At 51.0% G+C, this 20972-nt stretch overlaps 1 protein-coding gene across 2 annotated transcripts in view; it reads left to right on the plus strand.

Moving 5' to 3' along the window:
* abl1 (c-abl oncogene 1, non-receptor tyrosine kinase) overlaps positions 1 to 20972 on the plus strand; it is a 35547-nt gene that overhangs the window by 828 nt on the left and 13747 nt on the right. The window contains exon 1 of one of the 2 annotated variants that reach the window (XM_036528474.1): positions 13249 to 13938. The exons of the other annotated variant lie outside the window; for it this stretch is intronic. Coding sequence (XP_036384367.1) covers positions 13854 to 13938 — 85 coding nt within the window. The 5' untranslated portion in view covers positions 13249 to 13853. Of the gene's footprint in view, positions 1 to 13248; positions 13939 to 20972 lie in introns of those variants that run through there. 2 annotated transcript variants of the gene reach the window in all.

Consider the following 20972-nt stretch of genomic DNA (forward strand, 5'->3'; position numbering starts at 1 on the left):
GGCTTATGAACCATGGCATGCTGTGCAGCAGTGTGGCATTGTGGGAAGGAGCAGGGCTCATAACCGAAAGGTTGCTGGTTCGATTCCCTGCTGGGACACTGCTCTTGGGCAGGGTACTCAACCCACAGTGGCCTCGGTAACGACCCAGCTGTATAAATGGATAAAACTGTAACCCGTGAAAGCTGGTGAGGGTAAGACCGTCTGCTAAATGACAATAATGTAACGTAAAGGTGAGGGGAGCGGCGGCTGAGCTTAGGCGATTGGCATGGTGAGTGATGGTTAGGGTTTTTTTATGCAGAAGTAAAGGTGTAGTTTTCTTCGTTTATGATGTAAGCGTTTGTGAGGAGGGCTTCGATGTGATTTGCGCTAATAAGATTTTTATCCTGACGTGTATGATAGGGAGTTTTGAAGTAAGAAGGTGCTCACGGTCCGTTATGTGTATGTGTACACAAACTGTTGGTGCAGTTTGCTGAAGCACTTCCTTTCTGCCTAGGCTCAGCTCTGGGTTTTTTTGCAGTCCTCATGGCTGCACTTTCACCTGGACGCTGAGCCAGGTAAGCCGCCTCCTCCGTAAACTTACCTGAGGAATTCTCACAGTGGTGGCACACAGAAGGAAGCTGTGAGGAGGCTCGTTCACACATTTGGAGATGATACTTCCTGCTGTGTTACTGGGAAAGTGAGAGGTTTGCGAGTGTGTGTGTGTGTGGTGAAAGGAATGAGGACATTAGCGGTGGCTTGACGAGGCAGAGCTTTTCGGCCTGACTGTGAGGATGGAGATTGTCCCGTGACGTCAGCTGATGGGGGTAGCTTCCTGTCCTTGCTGTTGTGTCCGCTGGCGGGCCCGGTGTGGAGGGGGCGGCAGGCCGAGGCCGCCAGGACCCGTGTTGCGTGTCACCGGGCACGGCGGGGCGGCGGGAAGCAGGCCTGTGCGCTCGCAGGGGGTGACCGGCAGGCTCAGGGTTGTTTTTGTTTTCAGAGTCGAGCTGGAAGGGGTTACGAGGGGATGTGAGTCACCCAGAGAGAGGAGGGAAGTGGCAGCGCTGCGATCCTCTGTCTCACACACGCACACTCACATACACACGCACACTCACATACTCACATACACACACACACACACACACTCTCTCTCACACATATGCATACACACATATACTTACACAAATGCATACTCACACACACACGCATACACACACACACACACACACACACACACACACCCCAATCCCCCTCGGAGGAGTGCGGGGAATAGCTGGGGCAGGCAGTGACATGTCCCCTGTACGGCGTGTTTTACGGTGCATGCACCGTCTCGCAGATCATGCCCAGCACACAGGGGGAGCTGCGCAGGGCTGAATACTGCGACAGCGCTGAGTGTGTGTGTGTGTGTGCGTGCGTGCGTGCGTGCGTGCGTGCGCGTGTGTGCGTGTGTGTGTTTGTGCGTGTGTGTGTGCGTGCATGAGTGTGTGTGTGCTTGTGTGTGTGTGCGTGCGTGTGTGTGTTTGTGCGTGTGTGTGTGCGTGCATGAGTGTGTGTGTGCTTGTGTGTGTGTGTTTGTGTGTGCGCGCGCCTGCGCGCGTGTGCGTGTATGTGTGTGCGTGAGATGGCTGCCAGGCTCCCCTCTCTTTCTGAAACAGAGTGCAAACCTGTCGCTCTGGCCGCTATTAAAACAGACGGACGGCTCTGTGCGTGCGATGGCTACAGCAGGACTTCAGAGCTCTGCCAGGCCCCCCTCTCTTTCTGAAGCAGAGTGCAAACCTGTGGCTCTGGGCTGAAGCGGACCCTCGGCTGGCAGCCTCTGCTGTGCGCGTACGCTCTGCCCGCCCCCGGTTTTAAAGGTCACCCTCCGTGTGCCTGTGTGTGTGTGTTTTTCTAAGTGGGTGGAGGAAGTGAACGCACAGTGTGAACGTGGACAGAGGGAGAGAGTTTGTGAGGAAACGCTCTCTCTCTCTCTTTCTGTCTCTGCCTCGGCAGGGGGTAGAGGGTGGATTTAGCAGAGGGGAAGGTGGGTGGAGCTGGGAGGGGGTGTAAAGGATGTGCCCCCCCCCCTCGGCCGTCCGGTGTACACAGACCCTGGTCACCGTGTCTCTGGCGTTTTCCCTCTACACCAGAGTAAAACCATTCCACGTCCTCACGTCTGACCCTCAGTCCTGGCCTGTGTTTCTTCTCATGGCTGGAGAACAGCTGGAGGGTTTCTCTTAGCAGTGCATTGCATAGGCTGGGTGGTATTCCTAGCCCAAAGCATCTCCAGCCCCGACTGTACCACCTGCCTGACTGAAAATATGCAGTTTTTTATTAATGGAGAACATCACTACATGACACTGAATGCAGTGAGAGAGAGAGAGTGTGAGAATGTGTGTGTGTGTGTGTGTGTGTGTGGAGGGAGCTGAACGTGTGTGTGTGTGTGTGTTTGGGGTGGGAAGGGGCGCAGGGCTCTGTGATGGAGATGGTACGGTGTAACGTGCACACGATGCACATCCGGCTGAGTGATTGCATTTTTCCCCTGCTCTCCCTGTGTGGCGAGGTGCAGGTGACTGCATGGTTCCAGCAGCAGGGTGGTGGTGGTGTTGTGGTGTTCTCTCTGTCCTCCTTCCTTCCTGTTTCACTGCCACCTTGGCTTTGCTCTCGGGGTTTTGCTGCATTGTAGTTGGTGGCTTTCTGCCATTTGTGGCTCAGCGCTGTGAGTAACTCTTCAGTACATAGGAAAGGAAATGTGTCACGCTAATGAAACTCACGACCCTGATCCAAAGGGGTAAACACGATGAGGGGCGCTGAAGCAGTTTTGGAACAGCCTTCGTGAGAGTGAATGTTTCTGCTTGCGGCAGTGGCCTATTACGAAGTGTGGTGGTTGCTGAGTGGCCGGCCACTCAGTGGTCAAGCTGCAGTGATAGCAACAATAAAACTCCCTTAGCAATGGAATATGCGGCTGAGTGGTTGGCTTGTGTCCAAGGCTCCTCCCTCCTCATATGGTTGTCTTGGTAACGATGGATAGCAGATTGGATAAAGATGGCTTGTGTAACATTCTGGAGGTCTGCATGGCAGCGTGGTGTGCTTTATCTCAGAGGTTGTGCGTGGTGGTTCTGTTGATGCTCGCCTCCACCGCGTGGAGCCATGCCCACGCTGAAGGACCCCGCCGTTGGCCGCAGCTCTCCTCGCAAACAGGAGCCCGGCACGCGGCATGTATGGACTTTTATTCCGTTTTGGCTGGAACTCGTGGAATCCGTGCAGTCTAGACACCAAATCTCCCCCTGATCCCTGTGGGTCTTGAAGACGTGGGTCTATTTTCGACCGGGGGGGGGGGGGGGGGGGGGGGGGGCGGGTGTGTGCACGGGCCAGTGTCTCCTCTCGAATTCTGCCCGCTTGTCCGGCCAGCTGCTCAGGCGCGGTGTCTGGACCCATTCTGTCGCTAAGTGTTGGCTCGCCGGTGATGACACCCTTCCTGTCAGCAGCAGCGGCAGGGTGTCAATGCGACGCCGCTGACCGGTGTAGTGTGGAAATGAGCTGTATCCCAAGTGTGTCGCTCGGGCTGAGCCCTGAGCTTCGGTTCGAAACAGTGACCGGGGCCCACAGTGGTTGAACTCTTTTGCATTATTTCGTCGGGGAAAGGAGTGGTGAAAGGAGGAGGTCAGTCAGGACTCCCTCTTCACACCACTCTCTCTTTAATTCGTCGTGGCCCCTCCAGGTTGCTCAGGTTAGACTAGCGCTGATCCTCCAATGACCACCTGCATGACTGTGGTGCAGCGTGGGAGTTGTAGTGTGAGAAACGGCTCCGTTGGTATGTAGATGTCTCCAAGAATTGCGCTGGTGTCACCCTGCATCTCTATGCCACTGCAGAGATTGTTGCCATGAGACGAGTCTGATTCAAGATTAGTGATTCCAGTCCAGGGCTGCACAAAGGCCAGAAAGCATGGAGAATTTAATTCCAGGAATGACACTGATTGTCTGTCTGTTCGACTGTTTTGTGTTACAGGTGCAAGTGCGTGTAATTAATAAAATAGAGCAAAGGTCTCTAATGAAAGGCAAGGACCTGCATCTAAGCTGAAGGGTGTGTTCAGTTAATTTAGTGTAGTTTAATTAGCTGCAGGGCTGGCCTTGAAGAAGAGTGACACCCAAGGTTGATGTCTGATGTGAATGAAGCATCAGCGATTTTCTGCCCAGGTTCTCCTCCCCACCTGGGGAGGGGGGCTGTCGACAAACCCCCCTCGCCTCTCCGCCCTGGCCGGGACGGACGCAAAACAGGTGTGAGGCCCCGAGGTGCTGGGCCTTCCTGTAACTCCAGCTTTCCCCTGTTCCAGGAAACATAAAATTCTGATCGCTGCTAGGACTGTGGGCAGGTTGGGTACACCCCCTGTGACCGCTGCTAGGACTGTGGGCAGGTTGGGTACACCCCCTGTGACCGCTGCTAGGACTGTGGGCGGGTTGGGTACACCCCCTGTGACCGCTGCTAGGACTGTGGGCGGGTCTGGTTCGCCCCCTGTGACCGCTGCTAGGACCGTGGGCGGGTCGGGTTCACCCCCTGTGACCGCTGCTAGGACCGTGGGCGGGTCGGGTTCACCCCCTGTGACCGCTGCTAGGACCGTGGGCGGGTCGGGTTCACCCCCTGTGACCGCTGCTAGGACCGTGGGCGGGTCGGGTTCACCCCCTGTGACCGCTGCTAGGACCGTGAGCGGGTCGGGTTGTCTGGCCACCGATTGGCCCTGCTTCATGAACGGACAGCCTGCTCTTTCAGTGCCTTCAGCCCCTCTGTGGCTCCTCTGTTCAGAGCGCTCTTCATCCAGCTGCTCTTCGTCCTGATGAAGATGATGGTCATACAGCTCATTCATTGGCCGCTGCTCCTTGACTGAGAGAGGGCCAGGAGGCCGGTGTGGGAGGAGAGGAGAGGAGAGGAGAGGAGAGGAATCCCAGCTGCTCTCTCAGGCACTCTTACACGGCTTTAATGCTCCAGTGCTCCCTTTTTGTGTTAACTGCCTCTGTAGCCCAGCTTATCACCAGGCCTGTGCTCAGCACTGCAGAAGCCTCTTTGCTGCACACTCATTAATGTGACTCAGTTTGATGTGGGGGGGGAGAGGGAGTTGAACGTAGGGCAAGCCACAGCAGTGGAGTCAGGAATGTGACCTCTTGTGCATTCCACTCTCAAATAGCTGGCATACCCGTTCTCTCTCTCTCGCTCGCTCTCTCTCTCTCTCTCTCTCTCTCTCCCTCGCTCTCTCTCTCTCTCTCGCTCACTCTCTCTTTCTCTCTCTCTCCCTCTCTCTCCCTCTCTCTCTCTCTCTCTCTCTCTCTCTCTCTCTCTCGCTCTCTCTCTCTCTCTCTCTCTCTCTCGCTCGCTCGCGCTCTCTCTCTCTCTCTCTCTCTCACTCGCTCTCTCTCTCTCTCTCTCTCGCTCTCTCTCGCTCTCTCTCTCTCTCTCTCTCTCTCTCTCTGTCTCTCTCTCTCTCTCGCTCGCTCTCTCTCTCTCACTCAGATGCTCTCTCACTCTTGCTCTCTCTTTCTCTCCTTTACACTCAATTTCTCTCTCTCTCTGTCTCTCTCTCACACACACTCAAACACACACTCATTGTGAGACAACGGGTCAGAGTGACAGCAGATAGCAGCAGAAGGCCCAGAGGAAGGGTATAGGTTTTGCTCCTGTAAAAAGCCTGTAAAACGTGTCTGAATAAGAACAAGCTGAAGTCGTTTCACCATCCTTTCACCACAATAAACATGCTCTAACGGAGCTCTGTTTTCCCTGAGACCTGGTCTCAGTTTGCATTCTCACCTGAATCTCACCACCTGTATGAGAGAGAGTGGGGGAAAGGTATAGAGATTTCAGTAGCAATTGCATTTGTTGTAGTAGTAGTAGTGGTTGGGCTTAAGTTGCAGCAACAACAATCAATAAACTGTAAAAATAGGTCAACCCAACTGCAAACTAAAGATAACTACCATAGTATAATACTGAATGAATTAAAACCAGGTGAAGGTGCATTATTAATGCGTGTGTGATGTTAAGCTGCTGGTTCCAGTCTGACTGTGTCATGGTGCAGGTGAGTGTTGTGTTGCTGGCTGCAGGCATGCGGCGTTGCGTGGTGGAGACCGGGGTGAATGCGGTGCTCCCGGCGTGTCGCGGCACGGACTGGGGACCTCGCCGCATGGCACAGTGAGGTCACAGCAGCGGGGGAGTGTGGAGGCGCTGAGTGCGCTAGTTTTCCTGTGAGCGATCCCCTCTGCCGTCCTCTGGGAGATGGAGGGTCTGTGTTCCTGGGGTACGGTGGGGTGTCGGGGTGTCAGCTGGCTGGACTCCGGGGCGAGGGGGGGTGTGTGTTAGCCGTGTGTGAAATGTGTGCCGGGACACTGGTGTTTCGTCATCATGCAGAAAAACGCAGCAAGGCAGCCAGCCCCCTCCAGAGCCCTGTAAAAACAACACGGCTCCAAAAAAAAAAAGAGAGAGAGAAACTCCAGCTGAAGTCGGGGGAAGAAAAATTTAAAGCCGCAGGATCCTTCTGGCTGGCGCTGCTCTCGTTCCTCTCCTGCCCCCCCCCCCACCCCCCACCCCCACCTCGTGCTCCAGATTCGGGTCCAGACACGGGCTCGGAGTCAGGGCAGGAATGCATGATGGGACAGCAGAGCCTCTGCAGTGTGAGTCGCAGGCCTGCTCTACTTTCATTTCCTTCTTGAATCCCTCTATCTGCCGGCCGACGGGGTTCTGTTCCGCCTGCCCGGAGCCTTCCGGAGCCTTCCGGAACCTCCGTGCGCCGGAATACAGGCCGCGCAGGCACTCCTGGAATGCTTGGCTCTGAAGCTCTCCCGGCTCTGTTCCGGGTTCGAGCGGCTGTCAGGGGTGTAATTTACGGTCGGGGGTGTCCAGGGGTGTGAGCATTAAAGTGCGGGGGGGGGGGGGCCCTGTGTGCTGGAGCTGTGTGTTTTTTCACAAAGAGTGCAGGGTTTGTGTTTAAAACTGCAGGCAGCTGTGTGAGAGGCCAGTGTGTGGAGGGTTGTGGACATTGTCTGGGGGGTGAGGTGGGGGTTTAAGCTGGCATCTGCAGGCGGTGTGGAGTGGGGGAGTGGGGGGGGGTGGTGGTTTTGGGGTTTAAAGACTGAGGACTGGTGTTGGTGCTGGTGCTGTGTAGGGGTTGTGTTTGCAGATGTAGACAGCTGACACACGCACGCGCGCGCGCACGCACACACACACACACACACACACGCATGCACACGCACACACGTGCACACATACACATACACACACATATATACACTCATGCACACACACACGCGCCCGTGCAGGCCTGAAGGCACGCCTATCCCCTCCGTAGCGTGATATAACCGGCCTCTTGGCTGCATCTGGTTCCACTTAAACACGGAGAGAGCAGGCTGCAGTCAGGCCCTCTCTCTGCTGCCTCTCCCAAACCGGCCCCCGCTGGAGCCCCGAGACGCCCGCCGCGGGACACTGAGCCGCCCGCTGTCCCGGGACGCCTGTGCTCTGCAGAGGGCTCACACTGTGAAACACACAAACACACACACACGCATACACACACACACACACACACACACACACACACACACACACACACACACACACATACACATACGCATATACATACACACACACACACATACACACACACACACACACACACATACACATACACATACACATACACACATACATATACACACATACACATGTACACGCACACACTGACACACACACATGCACATATACAGATACACACACACACACATGCACATATACAGACACGCACGCACGCGTGCACACAAACACACCCACACACATACATAGCTTTCGCTACAAACGAAACACAAATACACACACACATGTATCATAATAATAGCATGCGTCATAATGACGGGTTCTGTGGTACGGGCAGTTATGAGAGCGCTCCGTTATCTCTGTGGAGAATGTCCAGGCTGCAGGAAGGTTTCCATGTGCACAGCCGTCAGATAAGGAGGGCTGAACACTGTTTCTCTCCAGCTCCTCTTCCCTTTCTCTCTCTTTCTCTCTGCCTCTGTCTTTCTGTCTCTCTCTCCCTCTCTCTCTTTCTTTCTCTCCCTGTCTTTTTCTCTCTCACTCTCTCCCTCTCAATTCAATTCGACGGTGTTTTATTGGCAGGACAAACAAAAGCTGTGTTGCCAAAGCAGTAATGTAGGCCTTAAACAGTATTAAATTTAAGCACAGCCATCTAGAATGAGAGGAGACGTGTACATGCAAAGCTTCAGGTCTCTCCTCTCTCTCGTTCTCATTCTCTCTCTCCTCTCTCTCCTTCTCATTCTGTCTTCCTCTTTCTCTCTTTCTCACTCTGTCCTCCCCTATCTCTCTCTCTCTCTCACTGCCTTTCTCTGTCTCTCCTGTCTGTTTTTTCTCTCTCTCCTTTTCTGTGTCTCCCTCTCTCCTATTTGGCCAGTCTCCAGCTGTGTTTACCCATACATAGAGTCTCCGTCTGTCTGTCTCTCTCTCTGTCTGTCTCTCTCTCTGAGCTGCCTGTGATCTCTCAGTGGTTGTAGCTTGGCCGTACCGCTGTGTGAGTCAGAATTGCATAAAACAGTAACCAATAAAACGGCACCAATTATCTGGGCCAAATTAGGCAGCTGTGCCAAATTTGTGAGACCTGCGGGGTGCTGCGTTTCTCTTTGGCGAGAGTCTGCTTTCGTGGTGGGCCTCAGTCTTATTAAGAGCGGGGGGAGGTTTTTTTTCGCTCGGTTTTGTTTTTCACCTCTTGTGTTTCTGTGGAGGACGATTAATCTCAGGGAAAAACAAACAGGCGTCTTTGGGGATTGGTTTAGCTTGGCCCCGTGGATGAGTTTACATCTCACTTCTCATTCTGACAGTGAAATTTAAGGGTAATTTAAGAGTTCATTTGATTCAGAGCTCCGTCTGAATTGATAAAATTTTGCTAGCTGAGATCTGCAATGGCAGTACTTCATAGATTTTGTTGTTATATTTGGCCATGTACTACACAATATACGGAATTATAATTTGTGAGTGATGACCCTGACCTGTGTGTGCGCGTGTGTGTAAGCGCGTGTGTGCGCGCATGTGCCCGCTCGGGGTCTCTCTCTTTCTCGGTGCTCTGTGCAGGTAGAGTCAGCTGCAGTGGCGGGCTGTCGCATTCCTCAGAGCTATTGGTGGATTAGCGCAGGTGCTGCCGCCTCTGTGCCGCGAGCTGCGTCCCGCGAGCGCCCCCCCTCTGCAGGAACCGCAGATCTATATCACATATCTATCAAAACCCTGCTCCCTCACTGTATCTGTGAGGGGTGCAGATCTATATCACATATCTATCAAAACCCTGCTCCCTCACTGTATCTGTGAGGGGTGCGGATCTATATCACATATCTATCAAAACCCTGCTCCCTCACTGTATCTGTGAGGGGTGCGGATCTATATCACATATCTATCAAAACCCTGCTCCCTCACTGTATCTGTGAGGGGTGCGGATCTATATCACATATCTATCAAAACCCTGCTCCCTCACTGTATCTGTGAGGGGTGCAGATCTATATCACATATCTATCAGAATCCTGCTCCCTCACTGTATCTGTGAGGGGTGCAGATCTATATCACATATCTATCAAAACCCTGCTCCCTCACTGTATCTGTGAGGGGTGCAGATCTATATCACATATCTATCAAAACCCTGCTCCCTCACTGTATCTGTGAGGGGTGCAGATCTATATCACATATCTATCAAAACCCTGCTCCCTCACTGTATCTGTGAGGGGTGCAGATCTATATCACATATCTATCAAAACCCTGCTCCCTCACTGTATCTGTGAGGGGTGCAGATCTATATCACATATCTATCAGAATCCTGCTCCCTCACTGTATCTGTGAGGGGTGCAGATCTATATCACATATCTATCAAAACCCTGCTCCCTCACTGTATCTGTGAGGGGTGCAGATCTATATCACATATCTATCAGAATCCTGCTCTTTCACTGGCATGGGTGCAGATCTGTTTCAGATATCTGTCAGAATCTTTGCTCTGTATGGGTGTGTGTGCATGTCTTTGTGTGTGTGTTCGTGTGTGTGTGTGTGTGTGTTCGTGTGTGTGTGTGTGTGTGTGTGTGTGTGTTTGTGTGTGTGTTCGTGTGTGTGTGTGTGTTCGTGTGTGTGTGTTCGTGTGTGTGTGTGTCAGCATGAGCAGCAGGGGTGATGAAACACCCTTCTGGCGTGTGCTCTTGTTCACCCCAACACTGACTGCAGGAAAAGAGGACCCAGCATTTGAGGGGATCGTTCAGAGTAAAGGCCTCCCCTGTGCCTCCCTCAGCGCCCCTTCTCCAGAAGTCACACACACCCCAGCCGACAGCAAGCTTGCCCCTGACAGCGTGTGGGCAGGAGGAGAAGGAGACCTCGCTGAACCTGAGTCACATGGTGCTGGGGTATCTGATGGGACAGGCACTGTGGAACTGCAGTGCCAAATTAGGGTCCTGTGCATGTGTGCGTGTGTGCGTGTGTGTGTGCGTGTGTGTGTGTCAGTCAGCCTAGTAACTGTAAGGTTCCCTGTTCTGCAAAAGGACCTGTTTAGCACATTGTATTTGTGTTGCCTTAGACGCAACAACATGGTCTAAGAAGACAAACAAACAGGCGAGCTGTGAGTCTGATGTAGGAGGCCGTTAGCGTTTCCTTTTTGTTTTCCTTCTCTCTGGCAGGAAAAAGCCTTGCAGGATCCCGGCCGTACGTCAGCTAACCGTTAACATACCGAGAGCAGGATTATAGAAATCGCAGCGGAGTGATTCTCCGATGAGCTCATCGCCAAATTATGCGCTTCATGTTTCTCCATCTGCATGCACCCCCACCCCCCCAAAACTCCTCTTCGCCTGCAGTCGCCGGGTTTACTGGGGGATGGAGGAAATGGTTTAGGTTCTCTTTGATTAGTGATTCGGGTTTGTTGTGAACTTCATGTGTTTGGCGCACCGCTAACGCGGATACCGTGTCTGCGGCGCCACAAGGCGGGGGTTTTGTGTGGAGACCATAAGCGCTCTCAGTCACGGAAAGAAGTCTCAGGACTGGTAGTGCTAATGGTGTTAAAAACATTTCAGCTATTTAAAGGTTTGCCTCTGAATTCCCATCCATGACAAAACGCTTATCATATGAAAGCCTTGATCATGCTCTGTGCATCGTTTAAATTTAATTTTTTGCTTGCGACTGGGGGTAGCACCCTGGCAAATGGTTGTCTGAGTGAGTGTGTCTCCCCCAGGCTAAATGCAGCACCATGTTTCACCACTAGATGACAGACCAGCAAAATAATTTACTGCCCTAGAACAGTGCCTACCCAGTTCTTGTTAATTATTACAATCTAATGGTGTAATTAGATGTTGGAAACGAGTACCAAAGGAGTGAGCTCATGCTGAACCCAAAAGAAAGCTGATGACATTCTAAGTATTAGCGTTCACAAGATTAAAGACTTGTGTTGGTCAGAGAGACACCAAAAACATTTTTAGAGTTATGGCTATGGTCATTCTTTTTTAATTGTCACAGATAGCGTTTTCAAATGATCGAACAAAAAGATCAGAATCAGTGTTGGCGTTTGGAAAAGTGACCTCATTTTCCCATGAGTCACTTTGTTTGCCTGAAATGACGGTGGTGCAGCCTTAAGCAGAGGCTTTGCTGTCTCTTGCCCCGTATTTTCATAAAAGGTGGCCCCAGCAGTGCTCCTCTTTGTGCTGGAGCATCTTTGGTAGCGCTGAATGAGGGAAGGCCTCCTGCAGCCCCGTAGCGTTAGTGCCCTGAAGTCTTTCAGACACAGCAGTTACTGCGCACACCTGTCTGCTTCACTGGGGGCTGCAGCCCATTGGACGCTCCGGCATTCTTAATCTGTTTTCAGGGCGCCGGAGCACAGCAGCAGACCCAATCCGGCGCCTGCTTTAAGAAAAATGTAGCTTGGGGTTTTTTTTGTTTTTTTGCGATTGGAAATTCCAGAGAGCGGGATTGCCAGCCAGCCAGCGCGCCTCTCGCTCGCCGAGTCGCCCGGGTTCCAGCCAGTCTGGAGTCGCCAGCCGGAGAGGGTGACCTCAGCGCCCGCCTCGGCAGACGCCGGTCCCCGACCCGTCTCCCCGGCAACGGCGGAACCCGGGACGAGATCTCGGAGAACGGGAGTTCTGGAACCCTGTCGCGCGTCTTCGGACAGGCAGAGGCGTTTCTCACCACGGTTTCAGGCGCATTTCTGTCTTTCCACAAAACCCAGATCAACTGGCCTTTTCCATCCTGGTGTGTTAATAAATAACCTCTCCCCTCTGTCTGCACCCCCCCCCCAAACCCGAAAGCCACACAGATAAATGAGATAAAATAAAGTGATTCCATCTTCTCCTGTCTTAATTCAGAGAGGCATTTCATGCTGATAAGATCGTTTGTCTTAAGTGAGAAACTGCGAGGTGATTACGAAACAGCCACACGGCCAGAGGAACCCCCAGCGTTTTGATAGAGACGTCCTTGGGTAGCCGTAGCATTGCTGAGGGGCATGTCGCAAGAGGCAGACTGTTGCCAGAGATTCTTTGTGTTATTGTTTCCTGACTGGAGCGCAGATACCGTGCTGTATCAAAACTCCACGAGGCAGAAGGCTTGGATTTTTTTTTTTTTTCCACGTACCCACAAAAAAAGTATATTCTGCATTTTCTCGATTCTACATACTGGCTGCTTACTGGAATATATAAGCCTTTCAGCCGTTGGCCCTGTGAAATATTTGTCGTGTTTTTAATGGAGCAGAGGAGGGAAAAGGGGAGAAGGGGAATGATTCTATACGGGTTGTGGAATTGCTCTGTTTGGTTCTCTCTAATGGTATAGCAGCCCCGGCTCCAGCTGCCCCCCCCCCCCACCCCCAGCCCTCCTTTAACCTGTAAACACTTCAGAGCTAACAAGAGAGAGCTGAGTGAGAGGAGAGGAGTGGGGATGGGGTGGGGGGATGGGCAGGGGGCAGGGGGCAGGGGGGAGGGGGATGGAGGGGGAGGAGTTTTCAGAGTCAAAAAAAAAAGAAGGAAAAAAACCCTGCCTTGTGATTCTCTGAACGGGACAGAGCTGCGTCCTGGAAAAAAAGTAGTAAAAGTTTACAAACACATCTTACGAACGCATCCGAGCGTACAGGCGAGAGACACCGAGCGTGTATCTGTTTCTGAGCGTGTGTTTGGTGAGAGAGAGAGACGGTCTGAGCGTGGGGGCGCGTGTGTGTGTGTGTGTGTGTGTGTCTGTGTGGGTGGGTGGGTGGACCCAGCCGGCTGATGTCACTGCGACCAGCAGCCAGCTCTCTGAAAGAGGCCCTTTGTTGGCAGACAGCAGCAGGAGCACTGGTCTCTCTGACGGAACCAGGAGGGAAAGGAGATCGAAATGGCAGGGCTGAGAGACCCCACCGCACCGTAGAACTAAGAGCAGACCCACGCGCCGGCCCGTCTTTCCGGAAAATCTCTCTCTCTTTTATTCTTATCTAATCACTTTTTTTTTAAAACCGCTGTTGGCTTTTTCCTCCCCCCTCCTCCTCCTCTCCCTCCTTCACTGTGGATCGGAACAAACCAAAACTCAACTGGAAAAAAAAATGGAACCTCTCGGACTAAGAAGTTGATAGACTTTGTCGGCGGCGAGGATACCTGGGTTTTCGTTTCAGGGGCGAGGTGGGAGAAAAAGAGGGGGTGTCCGCGGATTTTGTGGTGCTCAACGGCAGCCCGCTCTACCTCTTTTTTCCTTTTTTTTTCTCCATTTAATCGTTTTTCAACGCGCTCACACAGGGGGGAAAAAGTGTACAGAAACCGTTGCGTGCGCCGTGTTTGCTCCCGAGACTTTGAAAGGAAGGAAACCGAGAAACGAAAGAGAAGAAGAGGGAAAGGGGGGGAAAACAAAAAGAAAGCTGGATTTTAAAAGCGGAACTGAGAAAAAGCAAATGAAAATGTTGGAGATTTGCCTGAAATTGGTGGGGTGTAAATCGAAAAAAGGCCTCTCCTCCTCTTCCAGCTGCTACTTGGAAGGTAAGGATTTAGTTGGGGGTGGAAGGGGGGGGGGGTGTTTGAGAGGCAGAAGGCATGTGTGTGCAGTGTGTGTGCATGTGCGTGTGTGTGTGTGTGTGGGATGGGGGGGGGGGGGGTTATTATTTGGGGCAGACAAATGGGAAGTGATTGCCCTGTTTGGGAGGCCGGCCGAGGGGGGGGGGGGGTGGCCAGGTGGACAGAGCACTGGGACGCTTGAGCAAGGCGATTCACGGCCCCCCAAGCGCAGCCTCGAGTCTCCCGAAAACCTGGGCTCTCACAGAAAGAGAGCGATAGGAAGGGGAGAGGGAGAAAGAGAGGGGAGGGAGAGAGAGAGGGAGGCCAGATCATGGGAGGAAAAAGAAGGGGTGAGAATGGTGGGGAAAGTTTGTGATTTTGGTTGGTTGCTGTTTTGGCACTTTTGTTATCTTACCTTCCAGACTTTTAGCTCATCTGTGTTTTTTTCCCCTCCCGTTTTTCTCTTTTCTTTGATCAGTTTGCGTTGTCGATGGTGTTGAAACCATAATAGCAGGGGAAGGGGAGAGCTAACTGGAATCTGAATCTGAGATCACTGAGCATCACATGCTGTGTGTGTGTGTGTGTGTGTGTGTGTGTGTGTGTTTCATGTCAGCTTTCCTCAAAACCCCAGCCGCAACGGTTTTGAGCACAAATGTTGATCGAGTTAAGCAAGAGAGAGGAGGGGGGAAAAAAAAACAATTCTGAGAACACTTAAGCGCATATTGAATTTGCGCCCGGGCAATAACTGATTTGTAACGGTTGCTTCAGAAGGTTCACCATGTGCCACAGTATTGCATAAGGGAGAGTAATGGACAAACTGTAACAGGGCAGGTCTGGGGGGGGGGGAGGTGGAAGGGAGGGCCTAGAGGCCCGGCTGTGAATGGACACCGGCAGCCAGAGGAATGTCACCTCGCTGCCGTGTGTATTTATTGACTAAATGTGCTTATAGGTCACTGTGTAAAACGCTGTCCGTGGAGCAAACGGCAGAGAATCGCAGTGGAGCCGGTGAAACATTCATCAGCTCCAGCACTAATGCACCCCCCACGGCCTGCTTTACATTGATCAGTCCTGGCTGTGTGTCCGGCGGTCTGATGCGTCCAAATATGGCCATGTGTGTTTCAGCTGATGGGTCAAGCAGAAGGCCAGACTCTCCAGAACGTATTCAGCATCCAGTGTTGCCGATATCGCCTGCACTCGTGTGTAACGCGTTTGATTTGTAACTTAATGAGTGCGACGGCTTCGCCAGGTGTGTCCGTTGGCTCGCCATCGCATGGCAGAGGAAGGAATCCTGACGATTGTTGTTTTGTCATTTCCTGTTTTGGGAAAAACCCCAATGGGAACATTACGCCGAATGAATATGATAATGAACAGATTCTGTGCATACTTATTGATGGTAAAATTTTTGCTTTCGCATGTGTAGTGTCAGTATGTAAACAAGACTGTCTTAGCTACATAGCTAGTGTGTTTATATCATGTTTGCTTAGCAGATGCTCTTATCCAGAATGACTGAACATAGCGTACCATTTTTATATGTGTTCCACGTATAAACCTGGATGTTTACTAGGACAAGTCAGGTTAAGAACCTTGCCCAGTGGTAGAAAGCAGTGGCAGACCTGGGAATCAAACTGGCAACCATGGGTTACTTGTTACCACTATGCCACAGTTGATGCAGTAGGCTTTGAAAAAGGCAATGGTATTTTACAAGGGATAAACAGACCCACACCTGCTCTGGGCACATGTCCAGCTGCACCCTGGGTTAGCCAGCTTACTCTCAGTTTGCTATGGAAACACCCCCAAGCTAAGCTGGCTAAGTGGAAACCCAGTGTGTTTCCATCCCTGGGCAAATGACCAGTTTTTGTTTTTCAGGTTAATTACGGCTGCCATGTGCTGCCATGTAAACTAGGCCAACGGTGCCAAAGTCTGTGACCTGAGATCCAACAGCAGGATCAGTGACCTCATCAGGGCTGATCAACCATGTGGTGCACGGTTAAAATGCTAAGCTAGCTCCCAGGGTTGCTCTTCTGTCATGAGACAGAGACAAGACAATGTTTTCAATCTACCTTGATCTTCAACAAGTCAGTTAACATCTTGTATGATTGGGTTCCACCATGTGGTTTTGGCTCTGTTCCTGATTGGCTCTCTGCTTGACTGGCAACAGAGGATGTCATGCTTGGAGATTGGGGCTGATTGGCCTTGAAGTGGCAGCTGGCACTTGAGATAGGATCTGTCAGTGGTGGGTCGGCCTTCAGATAGGGATTTGGATGCGTGTCTTTGTTAGCCTGCATGCAGCAAGTAATGATACAGATGAGGTGGAACCTGAAGGGCTTGTGGGTTTTTTATCCCTCTTTCCTGCAGGGTTTTGGCAGTTGTTTTGAGCTGCTGCTTCATGGAGTGGAAGAAATTTTTGTGATTTCTTTCATGTAGTTTTTTTTTTCTTTAAGGATATGGGTTCCACATCCCTGTCTGGTAATCATATTGTGGACAAGAACATCTGAGACTCAGACATCTTTATCATTTTCAGTCCTTTCTCTGCACTTTGTTCTTTTTGTCATTTGCTATGAAATGCATTTCTGTTTGTGGATTTTGATGGGGATACTGTGTTGTTGGAAGAAGCTCTGTTTTGGATGAGAAGCTAAGCTATGGCTGTTTGAGATCCTATGAGACTTCTTGCAAAATAGGGGGGTTCCCGGTGAAATTCCCTATATTATACTCAATCTTGCCACCTAGGCACCCCCAGTTTAATTAGCTAAATAAATGCCCCCCCTGTCTCCAGACCAGCTGACCTGTGGAGATTGTTTTGGTGTAAAATGGCCGCCAGACATTGCCCAGGTTGGGGATGGCCTTGGTGGAGGTTGCTACAAGCCCCCTCCCCTCCCCACTGCAAAACTCCAGAATCCATTCAAGACACAACAGAAATGCTGGCCATTAACATTTCACAAAACTGATAAAGACTCCATTAGAGTGTCTCTTTAAAAACAAAATTTACTGTCTTCTAAAGGAGAACACGGAATATGATATGTTTTTATCAATGCGTAGACCAACTGCTTGCAGGATGTGTGATCATTTCTGGTAATTCTCCTCCGCTGCTCTCTGCCAGATTATTTGCCGGCGTATGAAACATGGCAAGAGTGTTGAAATCTGTCAGGAACTTTATACTTTGTGGGTTATGGGTTATGGCTTCCTAGGCTGAAAATTATAAACTGACACCCCCTACATCTTCTAAGCTGACTTCATGCCAAGCTTGATGAACACAGCAGTTGTACTAATGAACACAACAGATTACGTGAAAAGATAGCTAGCTAACTTAAATTTGCTTGTGTATGCATATGAATACATAAATAATTTGCTAGCGTTAAACCTGCCCTTTTATAACACTCACAGTTTTATAACATATCTCAATTCCAGCATACGTTACTAATGCTAGATTAACATTCTCTGCAAATATGAGTCCAACTTCTTAATGTAGTTTCTCAAGTTACCTAGCATGTTTGGTGTGCTTAATGTACACCAGTTTGCTTGTGTGTCTTCTGAACATATCCGGTCTTAGCCAGGTACCTGTGTTGTAGTTTAGTGGTGTGATTTTTCTTTCCTTTCTTGTAGCCTTTGGAAGCCATCAGTTGGAACGAGACTTTGTAATGGCTCTGACAGAGAGGATACTGTTGGCATGTAATTTGGATCTAGCTAGGCTGTGAAGTTCCACACGGCTTTAACAATATTGTTCCTCTAGTTTACACTCAGAAAACTCTGCAAGCATTTCAGCACGTTGGGAAAGAGTAGCCTTACAGTGAAGAAAATACAGTCATAGTTACCGCTTATGTAGTGTACCATTAACTCCAGTGCGGACAGCCCTGGTTAGCCTGGAATGAGGCCCTGGTGTTCAGCATAATTTGATGTCGCAGAATATTTTATTCGGCTGGCAGCTGGGCCAGACCGAGTCTTCAGACTGGCATTACCCTGATCTTGCTTGCTGTGCTGGTGTGTTAGCGTAGTGTGGCCTGTCCTGATTTTGCATTTGTATGCAGTGGTGTTTGATGGAGTGCAGTGCTGGATAACAGACTGTGAGCCCTCACGCTGGGGTATCTCTCCCTCCCTGTCTCTCTCTATCTCTTTCTCTTTCTGTATGAGTGCTGATGGAGTGTCTGTTAGGCTGGAGTCACATTTTAGTAACGGCCAAGGCATTTGGGGTGAGTAAAACAGATATGGGGGGGGGGGGGTAGTTGTTGCCTCCTCCTCCTCCTTCCTCTCCTTTTCCCTGAAGCGGCTGAGCGCAGAAGCGTATCGCTCTCTCCTTTCCTTATCTCCCACGGCTGCTGTGTGATTGTTTTCACAGCCGAAGCGTCACGAGTTAGCCGTTCTGATGGCCGGGGTACGCGTCTGAGCAAATTCCGCCGAAGTTTCGAAAAAAAAAATTCAGGTTTTCCGAGTGAGCTGTGATTCTCCAGGAACCGCAAACCTGAACCGGGAAAGCGTCTCCCCAGGGTGGCTGTTAGGAAAGTCCCTTTCTTTGTCGCTGCGAGGCCGGGGCCTGTGGACTCTGCTATGCCCGTGGGCACTTCCCAGGAATCACAGGTGATTCACCTCGCTGTCATTTCTATGTGCCCCAGCTGATTGCTGCTCGTTTGAGGCCGGTGTACCCGCCAACCTGAACGCTCTTAAATGGCAGAACAGCAGCCCTGGCTTCCGGGAGTCCGTAAACCAAAAGTGCGGGTGTCCCGTTGCCCCTCTCGTCTAACAAACCCGTCTGGAATGCGAACGTCCCCACCTGCCCACCCGTAACCCGGTGCAGTCATTGCATGAGTCCACCAGCCAATGAGGACAGTGCGTGGGGACAGTGTGTCACTGGCCAGAGAAACTGCGAGTGCCTGTCTGGGTTCTGTGGACGGTGGTGGGGGTGGGCGGGGGTTAGGGGGTTTGGGGGTGGGGGCGAGGGGGTGCTCCATAGAAACGCCAGGTGCGAAAACACGTGTGCAGGCAGCTGAGTGGTGAACACAATGGACTCACTGTGAGTGATGGCTTGCCTTTATCTCTGTCTCTCTCTGTCTGGTTTTCTTTCTCTCTCTCTCTCTCTCTCTCTGTCTCCCTCTCTTCTGAAGGGATATTTATTGGCCATTCATCTCCAAAACAAACACTCATGGCTTGAGTCGAGTCATTGTGTACATCCACATATTGCTACACTCTCTGTGTAAGCTGATTTATGTTCCATTCTTACTTTGTATACACAACTACAAGTAAAAACCTGTAGTTTTTACTTCATTTGTATTCATCTTTAGCTTTATATTCACATTTATCAAGTACCTGCTGTGGAGCTATGGGGCCACTTTCCCCATGGAAGGATAGTTAAAGACGGAAAGTAGATTGTTTGTTTGATTTTTGACTGTACATTCATCCTGCCTAATTTGCAGCGGTGATTTTGCCATGAGCAGGAGTCCTCTTCCTGTTATCTCTGGGATAACTCCCATTCCAGAAGGGAGGTCCGTAAGAGGATCAGTGTAAATTAAAAAGTGAGCCTCCATGTTTCCAGGAAATGAAAGTAAGGTCAGGTTACTGCAGCGCTCGTATTAAAGCTCCCTGTGTACGTTATATATGACGTTATTGCCGTTTGTAATCAAATGGTGAGTGAAGCAGTGCATTCTGCTGGACCGCTCTGTATCCGCCCCCCCCCCCCCCCCCCCCCCCCCCCCCCGCCCGGCAGGGGAGATATTTGCTGATGGCAGCACGTCTCTGTTACGTCATCTGTTTGGTTAGGTTTTCTTCCTTCCAGGAACATCAGCTCTGTGTGTGTGTGTGTGTGTGTGTGTGTGTGAGAGAGAGAGAGAGAGAGGTGCAGTGTGTATGTGTGTGAGAGAGAGAGAGAGAATTGCAGTGTGTGTGTGTGTGTGTGTGTGTGTGTGAGAGAGAGAGAGAATTGCAGTGTGTGTGTGTGTGTGTGTGTGTGTGTGTGTGTGTGAGAGAGAGAGGTGCTGTGTGTGTATGTGTGTGTGTGAGAGAGAGAGAGGTGCTGTGTGTGTGTGTGTGTGTGAGAGAGAGAGAGAGAGGTGCTGTGTGTGTGTGTGTGTGTGTGTGTGTGTGAGAGAGAGAGAGAGAGAGAGAGAGAGAGAGGTGCTGTGTGTGTGTGTGTGTGTGTGTGAGTGAGAGAGAGAGAGGTGGTGTGTGTGTGTGTGTGTGTGTGTGTGTGTGAGAGAGAGAGAGAGAGAGAGAGAGAGAGGTGCTGTGTGTGTGTGTGTGTGTGTGTGTGAGAGAGAGAGAGAGAGAGGTGCTGTGTGTGTGTGAGTGAGAGATTGAGAGAGAGAGAGGTGCTGTGTGTGTGTGTGTGTGTGTGAGAGAGAGAGAGAGTGTGTGTGTGTCTGTGTGCTTCCCCTGACGTCTCGTGGCTGTGTGTTTGATAAGCGTTCCCTGCCTGTTATGGCTCCTAATGTACACATTCCTCTGCAGCATTGTGACTGAGAGGTACTTTCCACCCCGAACAGCTGATCCTGGAAAAACTTCCCTGATAAACAGCTCTCTGTAAAAGGTGTTCGCTGATCTGGGGTCAGCGTTTGGAGGCAGACCGGCAGTGTGTGCCGCACAGTAACAGCACAATAAAGCATTTCTGTCGTGTGTTTGGAGCGCTTCTGGGTGATTTGTGTACAGTTCGTGTGCAGTTTCCTGGCTGTCTCCTGCACACTGATGGAGTTGAACTCTCTGTTGCTATGGATGAGCGTCGTGTGCGTCACTGAATACGCACCCAGATATGTCACTGTCACTTACCGTTTAATAAGAAAATCTGTCTTAAACGTTCATTTTTCTTAGAGACGTTTTATCGTCCTGCTTATAGTTTGATCTGTCTGTTTCCACTCATATTTTTTCTGCATGTCAGTGTGTACACTCTCTATTTGGCTTGTGCAACTTTGATCCAAGTACACTATCCTACTCAAAGTCATGGGATACGCGTAGTTGTGAACAAAACATGTGTTCCTTCCAAGAAATGAGTAAAGCGTTGGCCTGCCTTTGGCTGTAATGATTGCTTCAGTACGGCGTGG

The sequence above is a fragment of the Megalops cyprinoides genome, chromosome 5 (assembly GCF_013368585.1).
Source record: "Megalops cyprinoides isolate fMegCyp1 chromosome 5, fMegCyp1.pri, whole genome shotgun sequence".
NCBI lineage: Eukaryota > Metazoa > Chordata > Actinopteri > Elopiformes > Megalopidae > Megalops > Megalops cyprinoides.